The 27,713-nt window shown below is 46.0% G+C and overlaps 1 protein-coding gene across 2 annotated transcripts in view; it reads left to right on the top strand.

Annotated features, from left to right (window-relative positions):
• LOC126531997 (cell adhesion molecule Dscam1-like) overlaps positions 1–27,713 on the top strand; it is a 296,924-nt gene that overhangs the window by 125,892 nt on the left and 143,319 nt on the right. For both annotated transcript variants that reach the window (XM_055070830.2, XM_055070829.2), the window contains exons 3-6: positions 5,359–5,517; positions 7,345–7,491; positions 10,176–10,293; positions 17,918–18,108. In XM_055070830.2, coding sequence (XP_054926805.1) covers positions 5,359–5,517; positions 7,345–7,491; positions 10,176–10,293; positions 17,918–18,108 — 615 coding nt within the window. The remainder of the gene's footprint in view (positions 1–5,358; positions 5,518–7,344; positions 7,492–10,175; positions 10,294–17,917; positions 18,109–27,713) is intronic.

Raw genomic sequence — 27,713 nt, 5'->3', positions numbered from 1 at the left:
CTTTTGAGAACGGAAAATGCAGCACCATCATGAAAAACACGGTACAAAATTTTGAACAACCGACTTTTGCACAAGAATAAGGCACATCACAGCGTTACGAACAAGTGACCGCACTCTTGGTCATCAATAAAACCAAGATTAAAAACGCATGTAGAGTGCTTTTTACGAACGCTGCTGTCAGTGCTGGTGAGAAATGGTATCCTGAGATTAGTATTCAATGACAATTGTTGGAGAGAGAGAGAGAAAACTATTTGGTCCATTAAGGGTTTAGCGTTCGGTCTTCGCCTTCATCGGTGCAGACGCTTGACCTTCTTAGCAGGGTTGGGCCCCTAGTCCAGGGCTCCACTGAGCCGCGCTGCTTCGCTTGCGTGCTGCACCATTGCCCTTTGGGCGGCGAGCTCGCAGCTGGTGAGCCGGCTCTCCCACTGCTCCGCACTCGGGGTTTTGTGTTGGTGGAATGTGTAGTTACGTTTACTATCCCAGGTTATATGGTAAAGCGTGGGGGTTGCCCCGCACCACGGGAAAGTGTTCCTAAATTGTGTAGGATACATCTCACGAGCACCTCGCGCTCGAGGGCACGAAGTAATTTTTTTTTTCATTCGCTGTTCCATTAAGAGAAAAGTATGCGTTTCGGACGTGCCGTCTCTATTTAATCAAGACAGCGCGGTAGCCGGCTGAACTTCAGGTCCATCACAGTAATGAGTACAATAAAGACACGTACGATGCGAAAAACTACTAACATCAACGTGCATGGCAGTTGTTGTTAACAGCGCACTGATATACACACGTCTGCAAAGTGATGAGACAGTGGCAGTAGCAGGAGTACGGAATTCAAATTTTCATATATGTAGTAAAATTTGCTACAGAGCCATGACCGCGAAAACGACCCAAGGGGAGGTGAAATGGCAACTAGCGCGTAATGTGAAAACGTAACAGCCGACTACTTTTATCGAGTGCCTGGAAGATAGTCACCTACTACGTTATAGGCTCGGATCACCATGGCGTGAGAAATGGCCCTGCCACCACAACTTCGAGCGCATTGGCGTAGTACGATAGGAGGCGAAAATACTGCCACGAGAGATATGCGGAGACATGGCAATCTCGCGTTCCACATTCTCCTCTCTCTTCTTTTTTTTTTTTTTTTTCTGTCCCATCTTCTTGTGCCGCGCGAGCGCCAACTACCCATTCGTACACGGCAGTCGGGCGTTGCATGGTTGCCGATCTCTATAAGAACGACGATCCATTTAGAAAGGCTTCTCTCTTTTATAGGCATTGTTACGTGCCACCCTTAACCGGACGTCTTTCGCCGTTATAACAGTGCTTTACGAGTATCAATGCGCGCAAGGTGCTTTTGGACCAACGTCAGCATACCGGGCTACGTGACGTGTGGAGCTGTTAGTAATGCGAATGGGGCTGTGGCTGTTCGCGTGAGGCCTGGTTACCGGGATGAAGTACAACTCTTTCGAAAGATGGAGTCGAAGAAAGGAAAACAATTAAAAAAAACATGCGTTTCCTTTTCTTCAATGACGCCAGAAACGCGGTCTAACACATCACGCAATTATAACTATTGGCTTGAGTGCTTTAACTCTAAGTTTGTTCTGTTAGCCTTACCTAAGAGAAAAACTTTTTGTTTTCTTTAGCAGCGAACTGAAACTACACAAATTCGAACGCGATCGCTCCAAGCGTAGTGCAGCAGGACGCGATGCCTAGCCTTGGTTTGATGACCCCGGTAAAACATGCTATGCTGCACATTCATACATTGTCGCGAGGGTCGCAGAACCATCGAAGCCGACTCGCAATCTGGTAACCATCAACATCAAATGCCATTGCTTGATGGAAATGGCAACAGAATGCCTATTTGCAAATGCAGAACAAGCAAAAAAACAAAAAAGACGCCACAGCATCTAAGTTCACGTCAGACCCTGTTTTCAGTGCGTTCTAGCATTTCTTTGTATATCTTTATAGCAACAGCCCACGACAGGTAAATGAATAAACCGTGTGGTTTAACGTAAAGAAACTGCACAGGGGCTTATAAGAGGCACCGTGGTGGCATTGGGGTCTAAAGTTTCGGAATAATTTTTACCAGTTGGTGTTTTTTAATGTGCACTCAAAGCACGGCACACGCGCCTTCTTATATTCCACCCCCATCGAAAGGCAATCGCCGCGGCCAGAATCGCACCCGCGTCCTCTAGCTCACCAACGCAGCACCGTAGCCATGGAGTCACCGCGGCGAGTATTTTTTCAAATGGGCGCAAACCATCCTTTACCATTGCGCAGATTGTTATTGCGCTCGCAAAGACGGTCGCTTAAGTGTTTGTCCTTGTCGGCTCTTCGGTGTGTGTACTCATCCGAAGTCGCGCCGTTACATATTGAATTACCCTCCGAATTGACAGGCTGGGGAGAGGAAGAAAGAGACAGGGAGATTTACCAGAGGGGAAAGAGATAGATAAATGGGAAGCGATATGCGAGGAGGTTAACCGAAAGGATAATATCCTATCTACAAATTTGCTTGCCTCCACCAGGGAAGAGGTAAAAAGGTACGAAGTAGGAGAAAAAGTAAAGAAGTAATGAATGAATGAAAACATTATTGGTATTACGAGGTGCAGCTAGGTTAGGGAGCCCTCAGTCCAGGGCTCAGTTATATCCGCTGGGGAACTTTTCCCAGGCACTTCTGGACGCAGTCCACCAGGTAGCGTTGTCGTGCTGTAGTGAGACGAGCACTACAGCTGAGCAATATAAGGCTGCTTGCTTGGGCTCTGTCACGCAGTCTATCAAGGCGCCACATCCTCACGCACAGTGCCAGGTACATATAGACAGGGAGGTTGGGATTTCTTAGCATGCGCGTGAGTATGGAAATAGTCAGGATATTCGACCCCCCCCCCCACAAAATATATATATATATATATATATATAATGCAATATTTATTCAGACAACACGAAATAAAAAGTACTGTCGAGGGTCTTGGAGAAAAGGCAATAAAAGGGCTGAAAAGGCGCCAGTTTCCATTATTCTCCTCCCAGTCTGTTTCCGCACAACACTGGTCATGTGAAACTAAGCCGACACGAAAATGCACGATCCTGTGCACATTGAACAAGATAAAAGGCTGAAAAGCGCGTAGCCTATGTAGCGCACAGTCAAGCCATCTGGCATAAAAGAAAAATAAAGTAAGGAATAAAGTAATGCAAAAGCAGAACATAATATAAACGCACGATAATGATAACATTGCAAATGTATATCAGTATTGTTAGAGATCATTTGTTCAGCATACTATTATTGTACATCAAATCATTACTGAGAAAGAACGTACATATGTTGATTTCTTTATGACCTTGACCGATACACTCTCCTCCATAATTGACATAACAGCTGAGAATTTCGAAGTAACCTCAGGACTGTTCTGCCGTGTCAGTGTCGGTTTTGAAACACATTATGTCTATTGATGCTTCAAGCACTAAAAAAGTAATACCGAAACCAAATACCGGAAGATACTTTCTCAACCCCTTGCTTCTTTGTGTACGTGCATATTTAGTTAGCCCCTTTTACTCTCTGAACGTCTCATATTGCTCCACCTACCGTAATTTTTGTCGTCAGCTACGCTATCGTTATGGCAACCACCATTTACTCAGCACCTTTTGGCATAAATTGTATTGCATGCGACGCCAAAAAGTAAATTCAATTGACTTTATTATAGCGCGTGAGTTCATAAATTTTGGTAATGTAATCATACAGCTCCTGAATAGCTTTCCAAGATTGTTGGTGTATTTCTTCTGAGCATTTATACAGTTATTGCATATTACATCGTCTCTTTGAGAGCAGGACCCATTTCGTAGTCGCAAGAACGCATAGAAATAGCCGACATAAATTATTAACGTATAGTCGTCAGCTCTCGGACAAAGTCGATGAACAAGGAAACACCTCCTGAACTATAAAATTCGACTTCTAATATAGGAACTGCGAAATTGTTTCGTATTGGGCAGAGCTAAGTCGCACAGTGAGCTTGTCAGTCACTGCGCGCCGTCGGTACTACTGCTCTCACTAACAGCACGACACTTGAATTATTTCTTTTGTCAGTAAAGCTCGGGTGAATTATGCAGGCGCCTTGGTCACGGTAAAGTCAATCGAAGCCGTTGTACAACGGCGTTGCAACTGAATGTCTTGAATTATTAGGCTTTCGACGATGTTGTACAAGGTCGGGGCAGGCCGTATGTTTTCTACAGATAGTCAGTCCCATGTACAGGCACTGCTCAGCTTGTGGCACAAGCTTGAAGCAAAGGGCTTATTGGGCAAGGCAGCGCGGATGCCTTTTTCAATTTGGCTGGGTATGATGGAATGCGGCGAGCTTTCTCGACAATATTTCATTTCGCCCAATTATTCGATATACGAATTCGAACGTATCACTGTACAAGTGACACGTTCTCGGAACTCTAGAACAGTGTGAAATGTCGCGTTGTATATCTTCTCTTGTTCAGCAAAATTTTCTTTTGAATGTTTTGTAGCTGCATCGCTTTGAACTGTATAGGGTCAGAGGCCTCCTCAGGCACGAACTGACTTTAAATTCTGTCCCTGTATCTGTCTTTATATTCTATCTGTTGCTTAAGCTGGAATAAATAAATAAATAAATAAATAAATAAATAAATAAATAAATAAATAAATAAATAAATATGTTCATATCGTCATAGCATTAAGAGATAAAGGAATTATGGAAAGGAAAACTTAAATAATGACTACAAAAAAGATATTCTCGCATGGAAGCATCTCTACGTGCTTCGGTCAAGTGTTCTTTTTTTGTTTTTCTTGTTTGTTTTTCAATTGCGAAAGGAGTTACGCTTGTACGTGAAGTTGGTTGCACCTCGACTTTTACGAAGCATACGTCTTCGGGTAATTTCTCCAAATGGGTCAGTGCAACAACAACAAAACCAAATTAAGCAAAATAAAGGACATAGTAAGCTTTTGGGTAGCGTTTATAGTTCTGAGTATACAATATATGCCGGAAAGAATCCGGCGGCGTTGATAAAAGGCTGCGCATGTTTCGCTTGGCGGTGTATACTTTCAACCGGCAATTTCAAAGTAGTTATCTCTCCCAAAAAAATGTGTGAACTTAGGCACTATTGAAAAACAAAATGAGGCCCTTTCACATGTCCGATACAATCGCTCCTCAAATCCAAAGTCTCGCCAAAGTCGCGTTTGAGCTTTCACTCGAAACGCACTTGCCAACCACCTCCTAAAACAGAAGAATAGAGACAAAAAAAAAAGCGAGCGTTAGAAAATGAAATAAAGAAGCGTTAATGTACTCGTCTATCCCACGTGTCCCCGTTTACATCCCTCTCGTTCTTTCTTCTTTTCCTTTCCGCCCGCAGTCGTAGAGCAATACTACGAAGTGCAAGTGTACGACGAATTCACCATCGCTGGAAACACGGCCGTTCTCCGATGTCACGTACCATCCTTCGTGCGGGACGACGTGGTCGTCGTCTCGTGGGAGCAGAAGATTGCCGACAAGGCCAACGTCGTCACCAACGGTCGGCACACTTCTCTCTTTTACCGTTCATTTACGCCCAGGGCACCGTATACTATACACACTTTCGATTTCGTGCTTGCGTTCGTGTATATTTACGCGAATACGTTGGTGTGCGCGTACGCGCGCTAGAGCCAGATGATAGGCCGTGTTCAATGCCGCTCAATACCGGTGCCCGCAAAGATGAAACGTGCGTAAAGACGCGCGGATCCAGTATTGCACCAAATATGTGCATCATATTTCACGGTGGCGAAATATCCACCGCAGTTGTGACATGTTTGTTCCCAGGATCAATAGCCGATTTCGTTCAATAGTGGCGGCTTTTAGGCTTCGACAAAAAGTATGTCAATCGCTACGGTGCTACGCTTCAACACACATAGGCAGTGCGCACTCGATGTTTGCGCAATTGCAGGCCCCAGCGATACCAAATCATGTGGTGTTATTTAAAGTTTTATTAAGCCCGAACTAATTGCATTCATTCAAACTGGAGACTGCAGAGGCAATCGTGAAGCAGTTCCAAACGCCGCGCTGCATTCCTTGTACTTTGGAAAAGCTGCTGTCCTCAAGAAAGAGCGGGAGTGTTGCTGCGCAAAAATCCAGCAAATAATAACTATAAGAAGTATACAACAAGAAAAGTGCAATAGCTTTGTTCGCTTTTGGGCACGCGATCAAACACCCGATTTTGGGCGTAGTCGACCAAGAAGGGCCGTGGGGACGATGGGTTTGATTTTTTTTTTTTTATTATTGTGATTAGGGAGAAAATGGATGTGTTTTTCACATCCACCTGCCGCGTACGTGTCCGAACAACTCAGCAATCAGGGAACAGAACTTTAATGCCTTGGAGCCAATCTGCCTGTCCCTATAGCGGGGGTGGGCGCGGTTAATTTCGATCAGGTAATTGCACGTCACAATAAAAACTAAGTGTCTGCTCTCTATAGGTGGTCGTGCAGACTGTAGCCAATGTCCTTATTTTTCTCAAAATGCGGCTGGCCAGGGTTATTGCGTACAAGTTTAGCGTGTTAGGTGCCTAGGTCTAGTTATAGTGTGGGTCACTGGTACACCCGCCTCTAACTGTACAGCGGTAGCTCGGATCGAACAAGCCACGATGCTTCTGTAAACGAAGGCTGAATGTCGGCGGCGCGCTTTACGAGATATATACCGGAACTCGCCAGGCGTTTGTCAGGAATATGTTGTGCTTCCACTCGGCTGAAACTGCAACGCACTGCATTAGCTTTCGTGCCGCTAGAAAGAAACTGCCCGCAGAATGGTTAACTCATAACAATCAAGTCACGTCTACAATAACCGACGATGCAGTACCTTTGTTCAGTACATGCATCGCTGTTGTACTGCTGTTCGGAGCCCCATCGGCACTAAATATCAATCAGCAGTTAGCCTACACAGGTTCTACTTGAAACCTAACGGCATTGTGCTACAGCCGCAACGCTAGATGAGTATGGAGGCTCAGATTATATTTCCCTACGTTCATTCACTATTTTTTTTTACGTTCTACTCCATGCACGTTTCGAGCAAAATCTGACTCTGGTCATGCGGTGTGGCCATGGTCATGGAGTCATGGGTTGATTCATAGAATTTAGCGACCCAAAACGTAAAAACACAAAAGAATTGCTAGGTACGCATTACAGAAACGCTACAACGGCGTGCGTAACAACGTCTACACATGGCAGAGCCACTTTGCTGCGCTACAGTCTCAACTGATTAGCTTTTATGTTGTAAATCTTAACTTGATTCAAATTCACGACTATTGCCAGAAATTGATAAACTGAAAGCGGAGAATTCAGGGGCAAGCAACTTTTTTCCCTCTTTATTCTAGGTGGTCGCATGAGCGTGTTTCCTAGCGGAGAGCTGCAAGTACGCCGAGTTCAACAGTCTGACGCTTCCACCGAGTTCCGCTGTCGTACCTGGCACCGGCTAACTGGAGAAACAAAGCTCAGCTCCTACGGCAGGCTCGTCGTGACAGGTAATGCTCGTCTTCAGTGTGCTTACCTACGCTGCTCTACTTTCCTTGGCATACGGGTGTCACAAGTGGCTACATGAACGCACTTTTTGCGCTGAGTACACCAGTATATATTTCCCCTATGTTGTCGTTGGTGTCTTTGTTGATATATATATATATATATATATATATATATATATATATATATACTCAGCGCAAAAAGTACGTTCATGTAGCCACTTGTGACAACCGCTCGCCGAGGAAAGTTGGCTTCTTACATATATATGATAAGAAGCCAACAAAGACACCGATGACAACACAGGGGAACTTACTTGTACTTACAAATTGACTTAAAGAAATGATAAATAACTGGAAATGAAAATGGATAAAAATAAACAACTGGTGGTAGGCGGGAAACGATCCCACGTCTTCGCATTACGCGTGCGATGCTCTTACCAAAAAAAAAGAAAAAAGAGAGAGAGAGAGAGCTAGGAAGGTTGCCTTCTTACATAGCGTTCGCCGCCAGAGTTTCCAGGAAAACCTTACGTTTACATAAGCTGCAGTTGCTGGGAAGCGTGAGAAGCAGTCAGGGACCTTTGAATGATATTGCATTGCACTCGTAAATGCCAAGCTTAGGCGTGTTCCAAAATTTTTTATCCACTTTCATTTCCATTTATTTACCATTTCTTTATTTCAATAAGGGACTACCGTTAATTTCCCCTATGCTTTCCTTATATATATATATAACTACAGAATTATATGGCACATCACAGTAAGAAGTGGAGGGGGAAGGGGCTACAGAGATGACAATACAAGCATATTTGCCGATGAACAATTCAAGGTAAAACGCTACGCTATGCATCGCAGTTTAAACTCTACTGAGAGATGAGCAACAGCGTAATCTGCAACCACGAAGCAACTATCTATACAGTGCAAGGTGTAATCAAAATAAAAGTAAGGAATTGCACGTTCAAGGATATAAATCACGCGGAGCCCACTGATGTTAAAATCCGCACGAACGATTTCTCTTAGTCATAATTTATAATCGCACGCCATGCAAAAAAAGAAAAAAACGGCGTATAGGTTAAACGTACAGAAAACATACTATGAGCGTAATCTCACAGGGCTAGCACTCGCGTGGGGCGCTATAAAGTAAAGCTATTCAAAACTTTTCTACGCCAATTCTGCAATCAGCCCTCCGCAAACGGTCAAAAAATTTTGGAGCCCCCGTCCATACGCCTGTCTGTCACGCGACGCTACGAAAAACGCGAAAACGCCCCATGTAATATGATACGCGCACGCTGATTATGTATGATTAGAGCGAACGAAAGAAAAACAATAATTTTTTATTCGACACCTTTCTCGCCATTAGCGAAAAAGGCGTTGTTTCACCAACTGCTATTGATCAAACTTTTTCGGGCTGCACCCACTTTGCCTGCCTGTCACGCGACGTCACAAAACCACGAAAACTCACCGCGTCAAGGTTACGTGTACGCGTTAAAGACGCATTAATATGCCGAACAAAATTGACAGTTTTTCTGAATAGCCGGGCAGTGCCCCATTCCGAAAGGAATAGGAGATGACTGTGCGCCGATTGCTGTGGCACTGGCTAATCGGAGTTGTATATATTTGCGTATGTATTTGAGTATGTATTTATTTGCGTATAATAAAAGATCTTGCGCGGCCGTATAATGTTTTCGAGACTTTTCAGCGCATACACGGCATTGCTCTGTCAATTCTACTTTGCTGAGCATTAGTGGCATATTTAACCTTCCGTTACACGCCGCCGCGATTTTCGACTAGCCTGCGCAAGCTAAGTAAGGGGAAGCGGACCAATCGCAGACGCCGGCACCACCTTCCTCATCTGGTTATCTACTTCCAATATGCTGGCTCAGCCACGTCTAAACTCTCTCCACTTCAGCGTGCCCCTCGCCTCTTCTCAGCCAGTTAGATAAGAAAAACTGCTCAATGTAGGAAATGCTATTCGCTTTGAAAGCAAAAGAAAGTGACATCCAATAAACGAGGAGGGCATTTGATTGGGCTTTTAAAAAAACGCTGCTGGTTAGCGCCCGACGCATGCGTCAGTGATTACGCAAATTTGACGTCAGGAGATTGCAATAAGAACATATTGGAATAGTTTGACACTGTAGGGCCCCTGCATAAACGAAAATGAGACAGTGCCATGGCTCATTGGATGGTTCAACGAGTGGCAGAAAATCCTCTGTGGCTGTACATTGATACCAGTGCGCCAAACTAGCTAGCTACCAAAGTCAGGGATTAAAAGTGGTGTGTTGCAGACGACGGCGTTCAGGGAGAAAGGAAATCTACAGTATTCATCAAAAGTTTCGAAGCCTGCCGTGAGAGCGCGAATATCAGCCGTCGTGCACCGCGTTGCACACCTGGAGCCTCTGAAGATCGAGAATGCGAGGTGCAATATACATCTCAGTCTTTTGGCAGCAAGTTGTTTATTGGTGAACCCAGTGCTCTTCCGGATGGCAGGAGTGGTCGCGAGCGCTATAGCTTAGGAACTTTTGAGGGGTGCTGTAGACAGAGGAGACATGGTTGGAGACGACGACCGTAGGTGTAGTTCCTTACTTGTGTGCAGTGTACTGGTCCTGTTAGTTGCTAGTGAGTTATCGTGAACCTTTTACATGCTAACAATTTTCGTTTCTATTTCTCTTTTTCTTTTTTGTTCCTTGTTCGGGAAGATCTGAAAGTGAACGTGCCTCCTCGGATCACAAATGTGCGATCTTCTGTGGTGGCGAACGAAGGCGACTCCGTGGAACTACCTTGTGCAGCCCAAGGCTACCCTCCTCCCAAATACCTGTGAGTACTTTCCATTTCGTCCTTTTTATGCCTAGAAAACAAGTCCATTTCAGCGAATATGGTATTAAAGCAAATCTCGCTTAAGCTGTCATGAAGTTGTAAACAATTTGATTGTACTTACAATCACGACAAAAAAAAAAGTAGACTGCCCTGCTCGAGAGAAACCAGTCGTGCGACTAACCTTCGCGGCAGTAATCATCGCAATAAAAATTTGCGGTGACCATCGCTTTGGCATGCCCAGCGGAAAATGACTCCTGTGACATGTAAAACATTCAATGCTTCTTTATCGCTCCACTGTTGAGGAAGCGCCGCAGCTCGAAACAGTCTATAGTATACGCAAAACGTATATTCTAGCTCGTAGTACTTCATCCAATCAACACAGGCTGACCAGCAGCCGTCCGCCCCTTAATGCGTATATGCTGGTTCTCGTTAGATCGTCGAAGCTACAGGCAGTGGCTTCAGTTCAGTGGGTTCGGTCAGTCATTGCTCGGTCAGTCATTGTTCGGTCAATCACTCCCGGACATCGGCCGGGAATATCAAAGCCCCTCTGAAACGACACTCGAACGTATAAAATTCAATATCGCCTTGACCGACTTCTAGCTTGACCACCGCATAGACCGTCCGTCACTCCGGAATTACCTGCTTCGAAAGCGGCCGGTCGACGTTATGGTTTAGCGCGGTCACTAGCGACAACCTGTGTGCGCTATAGAGAGGACATGGCACGAAATATGTTCGATAGTTTTCCCGCTGCCGCACTTGTCACAAGCAGCACTGTGGCTCATTCCGACACTCAAATCAAAGAACTTGGGGAAGGCTACGCCAACTCAGTGTCAAAAAAGTACTGTTGTCTCGGTTCAGAATCGTTCGGATGGGGAACGAAGCCTAAGATGACGGACACCTGTGTGCCAGAAATTCGCCGTGTTTTATAAAAATTTCATGGCATCATTCTAAAGCACGCGAAGTTTCTCTGTGGCATCTGTTCTTGACAGCGACACGGATCATCTTCGTGAGCAGGTCGAGCAGCTTCATCGGCGTCCTGGCTGCCCACTGCGGCACAGCGGCTTGGACGGCACCTAAACGTTACCGCACGTCCTTGTTCGGTGAAGTGGTGAAGGCGCAGCTCTGCAGTAATGTTGCACCATGTTATACGGGAGCTGCAGATAATTTTTACAGCAGTGGATAGAGTCAGAGAATGTAAGCAGGACGGCTTAGCTTTCGTCTCAATGTCAACGACAATGACGCCCATGACGCCGACGCCCTTGGGAACACGACATAAACGACTACCGGGTTACAGTCCTGGCGGGCGAGCACTCCCACCTTTCTATAGTGTCATGAGGTCATGAGGACCAGTTTGCAGTCCATAATCTTGCCGAGCCAACCTCGCGCACTGGTTGTGATGTGTATAGCTGTTGTCCTTGATGTTGTTTTCTCACATCCAGTATACTGCGGGAGCATCTTGACGCCCACTTTTATAGGAGGTAAGCACGAAGAAGACGTGTGATAAAAATGCATTCATGGAACGAAACATCTAATGAGCGTCACATTCTTGCGACTCGATCGGCATACGGAGCATGCCAACAATTTCTTTTTTCTCTTGTCCCTGTTTGTCAAAATACAAAAAAAATATTTCTTCGTTCCTCGAGTTCGTGTTTCTATTCGTGTGGCAGCTATTACAAAATTCCTGGCAAAGTCCGGACATTTTCCTGAGGCACGGCGGTCTCGGAGAGCATGTGTGACTCAAAAAGCAAGGCGCTCACGCGGCGTCTCATATGCGCCGTACCTAAGATTCCGAGCTGGTGAGGAAAGGGCAACAAAAAAAGTTTTCGTACGGCCCCAGCAAAAGAGGACGCAAAAAAAAATGATGGTAGGATAGTACCGCCTCTCCTGACAGTTACAAGAATACAAAATACAGAAAGAAAGGCTAGACAGAACGGACGCCTCACACGACGTAGACAGGATAAGAAGCCAGACCCAACAAGAAACCGAGACCGCTACGTAGTGTGGCGTAAGAGAAGAAATAAAAAAGAAAGAGGAAACGACGTGGATGTCGCAAGCCCAGTTGCCGGCTCAAGCCGCAGAGAATGACCGCTGGTCAAAAAGAAGACCGTGCGGGGCCGAAACACGCCTTTTCGGCGAGGGAAGATGGGATAGGAAAGGAGGAGGGGAGGAAGAGGGGGAAGGGATGTCGTCCCGCGTATTTTCCCAGTCTTCCCCCGCTTTGCTGCAGGCCTGCGCTGCTCCAGAGCAGACTCTTGATGGATGAAGACAGAGAGCCTCTTCACATCGTCTCGCGTGCGCGGCGTCCTCTTCGCGGCGAAGGATCGCGGCCGCTGGGCTGCCCTTTCGGAGAACGCCGCACGCATATATAACATGTCGCGTCGCGCCGGTCAATATCCATGTAACCCTCCGGCGCTCTCGCGTTGCTTTCCGCGCGCGCTTCATGTGCATCTCGTTTCGCGATAATCTGGTGCCGTAGCGGAAGCTACGGAGCACGCCCGTACTACGCTCGAGACGTCACTCTACACAATACATTTAAATGCATGCTCAATACTGTGTGCGGGACTGAGGAGAATACTTTCCGTCCAGGTACACGCAGCGATCGTACGCGTTGGCATAGTCGCACTACTGATTGGCTGACGTCACATTTACCTTCCGTCAAACTTCCGGATAAAATAGGCTGCTGATAATAATTACTATTATCATTACTATTACTATTATTGTTACTATTACTGTTATTATTATTATTAGCAGTAGTAGCAGTAATAGCAGTAGTAGTAGTAGTAGTAGTAGTAGTAGTAGTAGTACTAGTAGTAGTAGTAGTAGTAGTAGTAGTAGTAGTAGTAGTACTAGCAGTAGTAGTAGTAGTAGTAGTAGTAGCAGTAGTAGTAGTAGTAAACTTTGAGTAGTAAACGGTCTCTACTACATCAAATGTGTAGTAGAGACCGGGGCCCACAGGTCCTTACTATCAGGGCAAGCTCGCTATGGAAGATAAACCGAGGATCGGTCAACGTGTCGGTAAAGCATGAAGAAGCCTGAAAAAGAAACGTAAGGACTTTTTGTGTCGCAACTGAAGACGAAGAACGCAACGACCAGCCGCATGGTGGAGGCCTTATGGAGGCTGCTTAAGAATTTCATGACTCGTGACTAACGCGAGCTAATATTGAACACACTTGAACGTACACTGTTTGACAAGGTGGTTTGTCAAGTCATGCAAACGGCGGCAGAGAACACGAAGGGCAAAACATCACAAGACAGTCACACGACACACTAACAACTGAAAACTTATTTCTTGACCGCACACAATAAATGCTAGTTACAAGGCAGCAACTTTTGTTACGGAATGAAGGGAACGCTACTACGCGAATTCTGCGGCGTTCAAAATGTACCCAGCACAAGACCGGTTATGGATACAGGAAGAGAAGAAACAAATGTAAGCAGTGGGAATTAATGTGGCAACAAGAAAGGAAGCACTGGCGGCTCTTCTTTCTTTCAATAATTTTTTGTTGTTGTTTCGGTGTAGACAAGGACAGAAGTATAGAGATCTTTAATATATATAAGAATATAGAAAATACATAAATATAGAAACGGCTATTGGAAGCCATTCTTCTGATTTGTCATGTTTGAATCGAATAAGCGCAAGCAATACCATGCATTCTGTTGCGCGCTTTGAAAGGAATTTGGTACGAAACCTATTCAAATAAATAAAAGAACGTACTTGTTGTAAAAAGGCAGGCTACATTAGAATACGATAATGAGTGTGCAGTCACACATGCAGTGTAACAAGGAATACGTCTGGGGGCAAACGAAAAAGCGATCATTCTGCTTTTTTTTTTTTTTCACAAATTCAATTATCGCAGCATTTCAAGGAGCGAGCATTGGCCACATTACGGCATCTTACGCGGCAGATCTTTCTCGTATTTGAGTATTCAGGAACAGTTTAGCAAGAAACATGGGGAAGTCGTGTTAGCGCATCTAATTGCCGGTTTTCCCGGCGTTACGTCCGTTGGGAAATAATACGCGGCAGTGGCGGCAACGCTCCAGTCACCGCAATGCCGAATGCCAAACTCCGAGCTATAGAGTGCAGCCAGCGTACTTCGAGACGGCAGACGCCGACACCTTATGCTCCGCCTTCCTGCACGATCCCCCCGCATCGCCCTTTCTTCCTCGTGCCACGCTGCGCACTTTTCCTACTTCTACTTTCTCCTCCGGTTTCGTTCTGTTCTCATCGCGCGAATGCCTTCTGATCCTGATCCTTCAGCACACTCCCCCAGCGCACACCACAGCAGACCACAATACGGGATACGGACGCGCCGGCACGTTCCCCATCTTCCCTACAAAGGGCTCGACTTTCGCGCCGCGGTCTCAGCCCCGAACAAAATAGCCTCGGCCAGCGGCGCGTCCTCCGAGGAGCTGCCGTTGTCAGCTCGGCTTGACTGCGGTTTGGGTCGATTGACTTTGAAATAGGTTTTCGGGATCGCACTCGGGAATCCGTCCGAACGAAGCGGCTGCCGAAAGTAAGACGCGGCGCGGAGGAAAAAGTAAAGAGAATGCGGGAGGGCTTTAACGGTGCACGCTATCGAATTTGCAATGTGAATCGCTTAGAGGGGCGACTGTCCCGTCGGGTAGGTCACTCCGGCCTTTGGAAATTCCGGCCAGCGTAAACGAAACGCCGCGGATAGAAAATAAAGCAGGAACAGTGGGAGGGAATTGCGGAGCAGGGGCTGTAGGGGCGCAAGAAAACCGAGAATGGTCTTAACGGCAGTAGTTAGGCACCGTGAAGTAGGCTATGGAGTTCGGTGGCGTCGCCTTAGGCCCGGGGTGTAAAAGCAGGCAGCTTGCCAAATGAATGAAAGAAGCCAAGAATTTATCCACCTCCAAGCAAAAAAAAAAAGGAAAACCTGGTTTTGCTTTTCTTTTATTTTCATGTCTGCATCACGTCTAACGCTCAATGATTAACGCTGACGAGTTCACTTGACCTTTAATGCAAACATAATTAATACAGGCTATCGTGAAGGATGGCACTGAGGGCGTAACTGTAATGAAGGATGTTTGTGACCCATACGCGTATCCGGAGGTTAAGTGCACACATGATATTATTCTTCATTTCAGTTCCGCATCTGTTCCTAGGGGCCGTCTATCATAATAGTGCCACCTGTTACACTAGAGGGACAAAAATGGGAAATGCACTTGTAAGCGCCTTTCATTTTTCATGTTACAAGCAGAGTGCTTGGCAACTTGGCCGAACCACCAGGCAATCGTCTCTATTTAGTAACTCTCGTGCCCTGCCATGGGACGCCGATGTCGTCATCGATGCGGCAGCGTGAGCAACAATGAATGATTGCGGGAGTTCTCCGTTTAATGCAAAAATGTGTATGCGTGTAAAGCATGGGAAACCGGTCACGTGATACGGTCACGGCTGGTCCACCAGCCGAAACGTCAGTGCAATATACTGTGCTTATTCAACGTACGTCGTGCTCATAGTTGTGGCTAAGGAAGTCAGGCTGGCCCCGGTAGTATAAGAAAACGAGAGCATGACGCACGTTGTATTTGCACCGTATAATTTACTGACGTTTCGGCTGGCGGACCAGCCTTTGTCAAAGTAACAAGTACATAGATGCCTTTGGGTTTCCTTATAAACCCGTGATACATAAGATAGAGTTGTTCACAATAATAACGAGAAAAACAACATAAATATAGCGATAGCACCGGCGAAGTTGGTCATACGGTAAGTGACAGGACATTCAAGATTACAGATAGTTGACATACATTCAGTAGTTGCGACAAATCTCACGTGAAAAGAGAGACACTTCACAACTAAACTATACTGGGACATGTTCCGGCCGAAACTAATCACGTAATATGAGCGGAGGTGGCAGCTCAGTACCCACGTAGCAGACAGCTCAGAGATCAATCGTTAGTTTACAATGTACGCTATGTTTGCTATGCAATACATAGTAAACTACCGATTGATCTCTCTGCTGTGTGGTACTGTGCTGCCACCTCCGCTTATATTACATGATTAGTTCCGGCAGGAACATGTCCCAATATAGCTTAGTTGTGAAGTGTAATCAAAAGCTATCTGCAGTTCAGGGGTCAAAGGATTTCAATAAATAACTGTATTTCCGATAACTTACCCATTCATTCTGGTGTACCTCAAGGAAGCATTCTTGGACTTTGTTATTTAACATTTACGTAAACGACATAATTAATATTGACACCACTGCCCGATTCATCATATACGCTGATGACACTAGTCTGTTATTTACATCTGGTTGTGGAAGGGACCTGTTGGCTCTTGCGAACGCTGCTTTAAATGAACTTAATCGATGCAGTTCATTGAATTCCCTGTCTATGAATAACAACAAGACAAAGGCTGTACTTTTTCAACCTAAAAACAAAAATGTCCACATTGACGGTGATTTGCTAATGGGTTCCTCGATTATCAACATTGTGCCATCCATTAAATGTCTCGGGGTCGTATTTCAAGAAAACTTACTTTGGAATCTTTATACAGACTAAGTTGCTAACAAAATCGCTCGTGTTGTGGGAATACTAACGAAACTTCGATTTTTTCTTCCCTTGAGCGTCAAAAAATTGATTTATAACTCTCTCTTCCTGTCCCATCTGAATTACTGTCACTTAGTCTAGGGAAACACCACGATGTCTAACATCACAAAACTTATTCTATTGCAGAAGAAAGCAGTGCGCGCTATCGCCAATTCTTCATATGACGCTCATACGCAACCTCTTTTCAGCGCCCTTAATTTACAACCGATCACCTCCATATGCCGTAGTATTTTACTCAAGCGTTTCACTGCAGCGAAAAAACAGAACACGAAATTTTTAAAGCATTTATCTCTATTGACAATGAATTCTAACATTTACAACACACCTCACAGAGAAACATGGTACGTTCCTAAAGCGCGCACTAACTACGGTCAACAAATGTTACGCCACACTCTGCCATCTTTGTTAAACTCATTGGAAACTCAATAGACACCTATATCTCCTTTTAATGGGCTCATTGTGTATTCCTTTCTTTTTCTTTTTTTTTCCTCTGGTATACACTCACGCCATGAATGCTTAACCAATTTTCTCTGCTTGTCAATAACTTATTATGTATAGATGTGAATTTCAAGGCTCTATTATTTGTATCACTCTATACTATTCGCTTTCTGTAATACAATTTCTTGCAGCATTCTATTGTTGATTTTTTTTTTACCCGTATGCATTTATGCTGTGCAATGTTCACTAATGTTCACTTTTTTTTCTCGCTTATCCATTATTGTATGTTTGTGTTCTCTTTATTGTGCACAGTGCCATTTTTGTAGGGGGGAACAGACCCCGTCAAGCCGATTTCATTTGGCTTTTTGTCTGTACTCCTGTCATCTGTACATGTATAGATGCAAATAAACTTGAATGGAATTCAATTGAATTGAATTGAATCTCCCTATTCCCGTGGAATTTGGCTGTTCGCCACTGAACAACTCTTTACAATTTGTTGAATACGGTTTAAATCAGGGATCTGTCTGCGACCTGAAAGAGGCGCGACGTAACGCATTTATCTCGCGTTTGCCACTAAATCGCCACTGAATATTTTTTTTTCTCCTTTGTCTCCGTGCAGGTGGGAGAGACTGACGACGGCCGACAACGCCAGCCCGCACCATCCCGTCGTCGTGGGAAGCTCGAGGCACGAACCCTCCGAAGGGTCGCTGCTGATCCGCAAGGTGGAAGCGCAAGATGCCGGCAAATACCTGTGCCTGGTCACCAACGCGGTGGGCGAGGAGCGGGCCACCATCACGCTCGACGTGCGATGTGAGCGCGCTTCTTCGAACCTCATTTGCTGTTTCAGAGCGGCTACGGCTTTCGTCGGCTCGTTCGCCCATTGTCCTGGTGGTCGGGCCTTTCAACGCCGCTACGAATGCGCACGATGCAAAGGGCACGTGATTTCGCTCTTCGAGGCGCGGGCTCTCTCGCTCGCCGACACGTGACCGCTTGAGATGTGCTGGTTAGACTGCTCCGCTCTCTACCGGATTGCAAACGCTACTCGCTGCAAAATATACAAGCCTGCAAGCGCGTCATTTCTTTAATCGAGCGAATAGTTTTCTGAAAGCGTTCGCCTGTTCACTTACACTGGCAATCACCGTCAATGATATCGTGCGCAGCTTTTCCTCTTCTTATTTTGTTTTCTTCTTTTGTTTCGGTACGTGCACGACAAAAAAATAGAAATGTGCCTCAAAATAGAACAGTGTCCTACTTTTCCAAGACGACATGAACCGTAGATCAGAGAAGAACTAGCACTTATCCTTGTCTGCTGCCACGTTTACACGTACACTCGTCGGAAAGTCACGCTGTTGTGTTTTGACCCATGCAGGACCAAATGAGCCGAATATTTTTCTTTACTAAGAGAAAGTGCACCCACGATGATAATGGAAGAGAGAATAATCTAGAAGAATTCGATATCCCAGAAGTAACGCCGGAAGAAGTAAAGAAAGCCTTGGGAGCTATGCAAAGGGGGAAGGCAGCTGGGGAGGATCAGGTAACAGCAGATTTGCTGAAGGATGGTGGGCAGATTGTTCTAGAAAAACTGGCCACCCTGTATACACAATGCCTCAAGACCTCGACCGTACCGGAATCTTGGAAGACCGCTAACATAATCCTAATCCATAAGAAAGGCGACGCCAAAGACTTGAAAAATTATAGACCGATCAGCTTACTGTCCGTTGCCTACAAAGTATTTACTAAGGTAATTGCAAATAGAATCCGGAACACCTTAGACTTCCGTCAACCAAAGGACCAGGCAGGATTCCGTAAAGGCTACTCAACAATAGATCACATTCACACTATCAATCAGGTGATAGAGAAATGTGCGGAATATAACCAACCATTATATATAGCTTTCATTGATTACGAGAAAGCGTTTGATTCAGTCGAAACCTCGGCAGTCATGGAGGCATTGCGGAATCAGGGTGTAGACGAGCCGTATGTAAAAATACTGAAAGATATCTATAGCGGCTCCACAGCCACTGTACTCCTCCATAAAGAAAGCAACAAAATCCCAATAAAGAAAGGCGTCAGGCAGGGAGATACGATCTCTCCAATGCTATTCACAGCGTGTTTACAGGAGGTATTCAGAGACCTGGATTGGGAAGAATTGGGGATAAGAGTAAATGGAGAATACCTTAGTAACTTGCGCTTCGCTGATGATATTGCCTTGCTTAGTAACTCAGGGGACCAACTGCAATGCATGCTCACTGATCTGGAGAGGCAGAGCAGAAGGGTGGGACTAAAAATGAATCTGCAGAAAACTAAAGTAATGTTTAACAGTCTCGGAAGGGAACAGCAGTTTACGATAGGTAGCGAGGCACTGGAAATGGTAAGAGAATATATCTACTTAGGACAGGTAGTGACTGCTGATCCAGATCATGAGAGTGAAATAATCAGAAGAATAAGAATGGGCTGGGGTGCGTTTGGCAGGCATTCGCAGATCATGAACAGCAGGTTGCCATTATCCCTCAAGAGAAAAGTGTATAACAGCTGTGTCTTACCAGTACTTACGTACGGAGCAGAAACCTGGAGGCTTACGAAAAGGGTTCTACCTAAATTGAGGACGACGCAACGAGCTATGGAAAGAAGAATGATAGGTGTAACGTTAAGGGATAAGAAAAGAGCAGATTGGGTGAGGGAACAAACGCGCGTTAATGACATCTTAGTTGAAATCAAGAAAAAGAAATGGGCATGGGCAGGACATGTAATGAGGAGGGAAGATAACCGATGGTCATTAAGGGTTACAGACTGGATTCCGAGGGAAGGGAAGCGTAGCAGGGGGCGACAGAAAGTTAGGTGGGCAGATGAGATTAGGAAGTTTGGAGGGTCAACATGGCCACAATTAGCACATGACCGGGGTAGTTGGAGAAGTATGGGAGAGGCCTTTGCCCTGCAGTGGGCGTAATCAGGCTGATGATGATGATGATGAAGAGAAAGTGCGCCAGTGTTGAGCAATGGCTGCTCCGGCATTTCGTCAGTGCGGATTATGCGTTACGACAGTTTGCTACTGGGCATGTTCTTGCAGGGTCAGAAAGAACGAAAACGGCGTACATTGTAGCGCGCTCTGTTTTCGTTCTCAAGGATTGCGCGCGAGAAGGTCGCGAGAGACTTAGGAGTGGCAATAACGACTGGTCTTAGGACTTTGGACTAGTCCGTGGACTAGTCTCTGGACCCTTTGGACTAGTCATTATCTTAAATTAAATTAAATTATGGGGTTTTACGTGCCGAAACCACTTTCTGATTATGAGGCACGCCGTAGTGGAGGACTACGGAAATTTCGACCACCTGAGGTTCTTTAACGTGCACCTAAATCTAAGTACACGGGTGTTTTCGCATTTCGCCCCCATCGAAATGCGGCCGCCGTGGCCGGGATTCGATCCCGCGACCTCGTGCTCAGCAGCCTAACTTAGTTATCTTTAACAGATCATTAGCAACTGCGTTTGTTTCTTCGTGGCGAGGGGCTGAAACTCTACCTTAGCAGAAATCTAGTAATAAGCAGACGTTAACAACTACCGGCCGATGTCCCTAACCTCTCACTCTTGCAAACACCTCCCTGCGGCGAAAGGGAACACCTGCTGCGTCGCTGGTGCGCCCTGTGTTGCGTGAAGCGAGATGGCATCACTGCGACACCACATCCCTCTCGCTCTCGGAAGCCTCTGTTATCCTCTCGTTCATTGGCCGCGCAATCTCTCGTCTGCGTTCTAACTGCGTCTCGGTAAGGCAGGAGGAGGAGGGAAAGAGAAAAGTAGAAGGCAGGGAGGTTGACCAGAATAGCATCCGGTTGGCTACCCTACACCGGGGAAATGGGAAAGGGGGAAACAAAGATGACAGGGAGAGAGCGGAGGGAAGGAAAGAAGGAAATTGCGAAATCAAAACGCGCCAAGCATCTTTACGCGCTCGCTTCCCCGCGAGGAGTTCATAACTAGAAGGAGCGCTCACCAGCGTTCAATTGAACATTAATGCTTTCGCATTCACAACTCATTAGCGCTTAGATGCCCTCGGTCCTTCTTTTTTTTTTTTTTTTCTTTTTGTGTGGTCATGTGTCTGTTTCTTAGGTAAGCGTCCACTTTCTTAAGGGCATATAATATTGGTCTCAGAAACCTTTGTTTTATATGTGTTGCAGGGACAACGCTGATGTACATAAGTTAAGCGGGATCATGACTCTTAATCCTGGCCAAACACCCGTAAAAGCTTTTCGTAATCCGTGGTAGGGCTTCTGATTCCGACGGAGAGTTCCTTTTTCTTCTTTTTGTACTGTATTCCATGTTGTAACCACTCCTGCATGGACCCGAGGAGGTCCTGCAGTATTGTGAAATAAATAAACCGTGCGTCCGAGTTCGACGAGACACACGTTAGAATAGCAGCTTGGGCTTGTTGGTTTTCCATCCTGCTAGTAACAGCGCAAAATGTAGACAAGAGACGAGACAAGAGCGCTTGTGGTGTCTTCTTGTCTCGTCTCTTGTCTACATTTTGCCCTGTTACTAGCAGGAGACACACGTGTTGTCCACCTATAGCACCGATACAGATATGCTAATTAACCGATTTGTTCTCGGCTGAATTGCGCAGCAAAACAACAAACGCCGCTTAGATATGACTCACTGCAACGAATATACATCTTCAAGCACACTATTCTTTTAATAAATTGAACAATTTTCTTGAAGCGTTCTGCTATTTAATTACATTCACAATCATTTCCGATGGTTTCTGATCAAATTTTGTATCTTATAACAAAACGTCACTTCGCAAAAAAAAAAAAGAAAAATATTGCACTCAAGGAAGGCAGAAATTGAACGTTGCTCTTGACGTTCAGCATTACCTATTATTGCAGTCGTCTCTATAACAAAGCAACAATATATTTAACATGCAGCAATGAAGAAATTAGCCAAATCTTTTCAGTTTGCTGTAGCAGAAACGTTACCTTTAGCTATCTTTTTCGGATGATAAACAACACGAAATGGCGATAAAGGAAATCTCATCAAAAGGAATTATTAGCCGATGTTGAAATTACACATTCTCCCCCCCCCCCTTCCCCCCCATTCCAAGACGCCTTCATTAAAATAACAACGGTTCCACTAGCACTACCTCCCATTCTTCCATGTACACTTGCCCCCTTCTGCGCGCGTCACCCTCCTGTTTGTTATACCGGTTTCGGCCCCCTCCCCCTCTCCCTTCCCTCCCCCCCCTTTTTTTTTTTAAATCTTTTTTTTTCTTGAAATCCCCTCGACAACACATTCCGAAGTCAATATGCCTTTTTCGGCGCCTCAACCCAGAGTATCGCCATCTCTGGAGGCCGCCGTAACGACACCTACGTTAAGCGCGTGGGGCAGTGCCCCTTGAAAGACCATGCCGCTGCCTTTCAGTCACCCTTTCAGACTCCTCGTCGCCACCTTAACTATTTCAAAATTACTCGACGTATTACTACTATGCTACTCAAGTCACTTTCAACTCATGGTTTTTTTTTCTTTTTTTGGCTGGGGTTTCTCCTTTCCCCCCCTTTTTTTTTTTTTTTTTTTTGTTTGTCATTTGTGTTACTCGCGCGCTGACCGCTTGACCGGCCGTTTTAATGCCTCAAAAACATGCCGCCAACGACTCCCCCTGAATACCTCCTAAACTTTCGCATCCCCAACACGCTCCCAAGCCCCCGTATTTCTGAAAGATTTCACTTTTCTCCTTCTTTTTCTTTCACTCCCCCTTCTTTGTCTGTCTTGCTGCCGCCCTGGTTTTTCCCCACCCCTTTTTTTTCCCCTTTTTTTCTGCTTCTATTTCTTTTCTTTTCTCCCGCGTGCCCACTCTCACGCTCCTGTCCCCTCGTCTTGAGAATGAAGCTCACAGACGTCGGACGACAGCGCTTGTTTCCTCTTGTAATCTCTCTCTTTAAAACCAGCCGCCAGCGACAACACCCGCACGTGACGTCACTGCACTAACCCTTTAAAACTAACACGCCGAGGATGACGAGGCCGCCTTTGACGAAGATAGGTCCTCCTATCGAAACGTTGGCCAGCCTGTCTGAGGCACTTCATCCCTGTTTACAAACTTTATACCACAGTGTGCTATTCCATCTGTCAGCCCCTTTCTTGTTTTTGGTCTTATCATAGTTATACTTGCGGTCGGAAAGGTGCCTCCAGACAATTTAATTATTACATGCAGTGCGAAAGAAAACATGCCGAAGGGAAATGAGTTCACAGAACTCTCAGTCTCAAAGGAATATTATTTGAGGAAATATAAAGCACAAACTATTACGCGCGCGTAGACTTACGTGTTTCAGAAAACCGCCCGGGCTCAGGATACACTTATGCAAACATTCCTGTATTCATTCATTCTTTCATTCATTCATTCATTCATTACTGAAGACAATTTATACACATTGTCTTGGGAGGTATAGCAAAAGGCCCGGAAAATGCCCTCCGTGTTTCTTTCCGCACACGTGCTCACTTCAGCACCGAGAATGCAGGAATACATATGAGAACCAATGTGAAGGTTACTGCGCGCCCTTGTTACCGCCGCCTTTTAATTTACCACTGCATCGGAATAATTCCGCCCTTTTGTCTCCCGACATCGCGGGTGCATACTTTTGAGACAAGAGTTTCGATCGCACGACACATGTGGCGCCTGATTCATGCATTCCGCGCGTGCTGGCCACAGTGGCCGCAGACTGCGCCGCCACAAAGCGGTAAGCCCGCCAATGAGATAGGCGCCACCGGTGCCTGACACGCGGTAACCAGGGGGGTTCCGCTTTGGGCAAAGCGCATTCAAACTATAGGGCAACTGTCTGTTTACTGTGTGGTATAGCACTGGTCGGACTCTGCCGATTTTCGCTTGTGGAAGTGTGGCCACACCGCAGCGCGCACAGACGAAGGCTGAACTTCCACGGTGCACGCGCGATAGTGCGAGGCTGTAACAAAATCGCGCAATCGGAAGAGCGGCGCGCTCGACAGACCAATGAACAGAGGTCTGCGGCAGCTCACCGCAACGATCTGCACGTCGACTTTATAGCCTGCTGTCGGCTTCACGAGTTCCAGGCTCTAACATGTATACGGTGAAAAGACTACCGGGGAAGCGTGTTCCGTGCTGTTTTGAAGCAGCTTAAAAAGGAAACTTCTACCGCTGCGGCGCAGTAGGTATTGCGTACCGTATAAGGAAGGTAGGAAGCTATGGGGCTATTTTGCATCTTCTGCACCCCAGTATTGCTTGCTGAAAGCAGAAGATATCATCAGACTCATCTGACAAGTCATTTCTCATCTAAGATACTCTGGTATTGTGCAGAATAATCCTTAGAAAATCTGCAGAATGGATGAAGTTTCATGAAAGAGAAAGTTGGCGTCAGGTTTTGAAGCAGCACAAGTTCCCTTCGGAAATGTGCAAGGGTTCCTTAAAAGGAAAGTCACGTGTAGAGAAAGAAAAATGATCTAGCCCTAAGGGATAGAGAGCAACCCGATCGCATTTCCAAGCCAGTTGCTGTATCAAACGAAGAGATACGAACTTGTAGATAGTAGGGCGAGAATGAAGGGATCATCGGTCCATAACCTAGCAAAATTTTACAGAATTTGCTTGCTTATATATCACTGTTCCAGAGCTTCGATATATAGATTGCTTAAAAATATCTAGGGCTCCAATCCACGCTCAGAAGGTGGCTGGACAGTGAAGCTGTAAACGACACCCAGAACGATTACCCATTGCGACGTGGCTTAAAATTATTCACATGTAGATTTTCACATGCACTTTACCTAATTATTACCCAAAGACGTTTCAATGACCTGCGACTTGGCTTGCGCCGCTTCGTGCACCTACGATGAGTAGACTAGACAAAGTGAAATGCGCTTAATCTGGAACCATAGTCGATCACACACAGAGCAACTAAATCCAAATTCCGCGTCGATAATATTCTTCTTAAATTTAGAATTCGACCCCTTGAAACGATTGATTGCATTGTATACCTTCGTCGCTTGGCCGCGTTTTCGGCTTCACGACATTCAGCATTATCCTGCCGCGCTTGACGCTTGCGCTGAGCGTCCCCAACACCATTCTCAACCGCGGCACGAGCACGACGACGTCGTTCACATTGTCGTCTCTGTTCTTATATATATATATATATATATATATATATATATATATATATATATATATATATATATGCGTGTGTGCGTGTGCGCGCGTGTGTGCGTGTGCGCGCGTGTGTGTGTGCGTGCGTGTGCGTGTGCGTGTGCGTGTGTGTGTGTGTGTGTGTGTGTGTGTGTGTGTGTGTGTGTGTGTGTGTGTGTGTGTGTGTGTGTGTGTGTGTGTGTGTGTGTGATAGCGGAGGTAGGTCATGGCATAGTCCGCGGCGAAATTTACAGCATGACAAAGGCTTCAAGCGCTCAGCAAAGTTAAGCGAGTAGTGCATACACCCATTCAAAGAGAGAGAGAGAAAAAAGGATGCATAGAAAGGCAGGGAGGTTAACCAGAGGCAGTTCCGGTTGGCTACTCTGCACGGGGGAAGGGTGAAGGGGGATAAAAAGAGAAAGAGAGCGGAAGGGGGAGAAAGAAAGAAAAAGAGACGAGCACGACCAAACCGCGTACACTACAGATCGGTAGGGGGCGGCGTTCTTACAGTCTATCGTGAAGCCCCGCAGACCGCAGGAACCTTAATAACGCGAGTGAGGCCTTTAGCGTGGATGTTCTGTGGGAGTACTGACCTAAAGCTTTGAGTTCTGATAGTGGACGATTGTCCAACTGGTCCAGTACTCTGCACAGCACTTGTCTCTCGGCACTATATCGCGGGCAGACACAGATAATATGTGCGAGCGTCTCATCGATGTTGCATGTGGCGCAAGTGGGGCTGTTGGCCATTCCTATAAGGAAAGTATACGAGTTTGTAAATGCAACGCCTAGCCACAGATGGTACAGCATGGTCTGTTCACGTCGTGGTAACCCAGGCGGAAGGTGCACATGAAAGTGGTCAACGTGTCTTGCTTCCGCTTTCGCGAACAGACGCTGCGGCTGGGCTGCGACTGATGTCCCGTGAATGTACTTTGCCTCTGTGGGAATACAGCGCTTTCACCATGTGTCGTTTGCGTTCGTTGTCTCCGGACATTCATACAAATCACCCATACAACTCAGAGAACAGCTTACGTTTCATTAGGAACAAGCTCAAAACAAGCATCCGAAGCATTTCATACCCCCCTCAGCATATGGAGTGCTGGTTTTGCAACAGCTTCGCTTAATTGACGTTATTTCACCTTAATTAACACGAAATGCCGTGGTTGCGACTCCCACTAAAGGTCGAGGGTTCGAATGCGTTAATGAACTCTATCTTAATGAAATGTGGCGAAGTAACTTCACCTTGATTAACATGAAACGTCGTGGGTTCGAGTGCTGTAATGAACTCTAGCTTAATTAAACCTGCCTTATCATGTTCGATAAGGCCGATAACGACCGATAAGGGTTGATAAGGGTTTGTAGTGGTCAGGTCACGTTTCATAACAATTTTAATGACACCGGGCTGCGTGGAGACGAGCATGTGGCACAGTGCTTACGCACACTTAGACACCTACCAGAGGGCTTCCTGCGTGATTTTCCTTTTTTTCTGATTTGACACTCCTAACGTTAACGCGTTGAAACGACAAAGCCAAATGTACACATCGTCGCGCCCTGCTCAATCGGCTCGGCAGCGGTGACAGAGCAAGCGTTCTGCCTTCCGCCGCTGGCATGAGCGTCGTGCGCCCGCACACTCGCTTTCCCGCCGAGCAGCTGTGTGCAAACACCGGACGGTAGACGGCAGGAACACTGTACCATCATTTTTGTAAGTGATGCCTTCCGGATCGCATTGATAACGAGGTCGGATGATCGCTCTGACCACTGGCGAAGCGAGAAAAGAAATAAGGTCGTGAAGAAATTCTCTACAAAATTGCGGCCCTCGAGTACGCCGACAAAGGCTGAAGGTTTTCGATCGGTCTCGCCTCGGGCACCATTCACGCCCGACGCCTGCAACTCCTCAAAGTGCCAGCGTTGTGAGACGACTGTTGGCGACCAGGGCGCTGTTCTTGCTGCGAAGAAACAGTTCCCTCGCCTGCTATCTCGTGTCAACATATGGCACCAGCGCAGTGGTCGGACATCGTCCGAGGTGCGTCAGCGCTACGCTAAACTTTGCTGCCGCTTTCAAAACTTCTGCCATTTTTTTCCTGGAATAATACATGCCAGTTTCCCTCACAAATGTACAAGCCGTCCTGATCGTGGTTGGTTCGTTCGCTACTCTACGTGATCTAGTACTGCGATAATTAGCAAAAACATCAATTGGCTGATTTTTTAAAGGGGACCCTGCCTTCGCGATCCGTCCCGAACTTTCGTGGCCGTGACTACAGCTGTTGTCCTTCCAGATAGTTTACACTCGAGGCAAA

Source organism: Dermacentor andersoni, chromosome 5 (genome assembly GCF_023375885.2).
Source record: "Dermacentor andersoni chromosome 5, qqDerAnde1_hic_scaffold, whole genome shotgun sequence".
Lineage (NCBI taxonomy): Eukaryota > Metazoa > Arthropoda > Arachnida > Ixodida > Ixodidae > Dermacentor > Dermacentor andersoni.
Note: the sequence above shows the minus strand (reverse complement) of the source record. Positions and strands in the feature narration are given on the sequence as shown.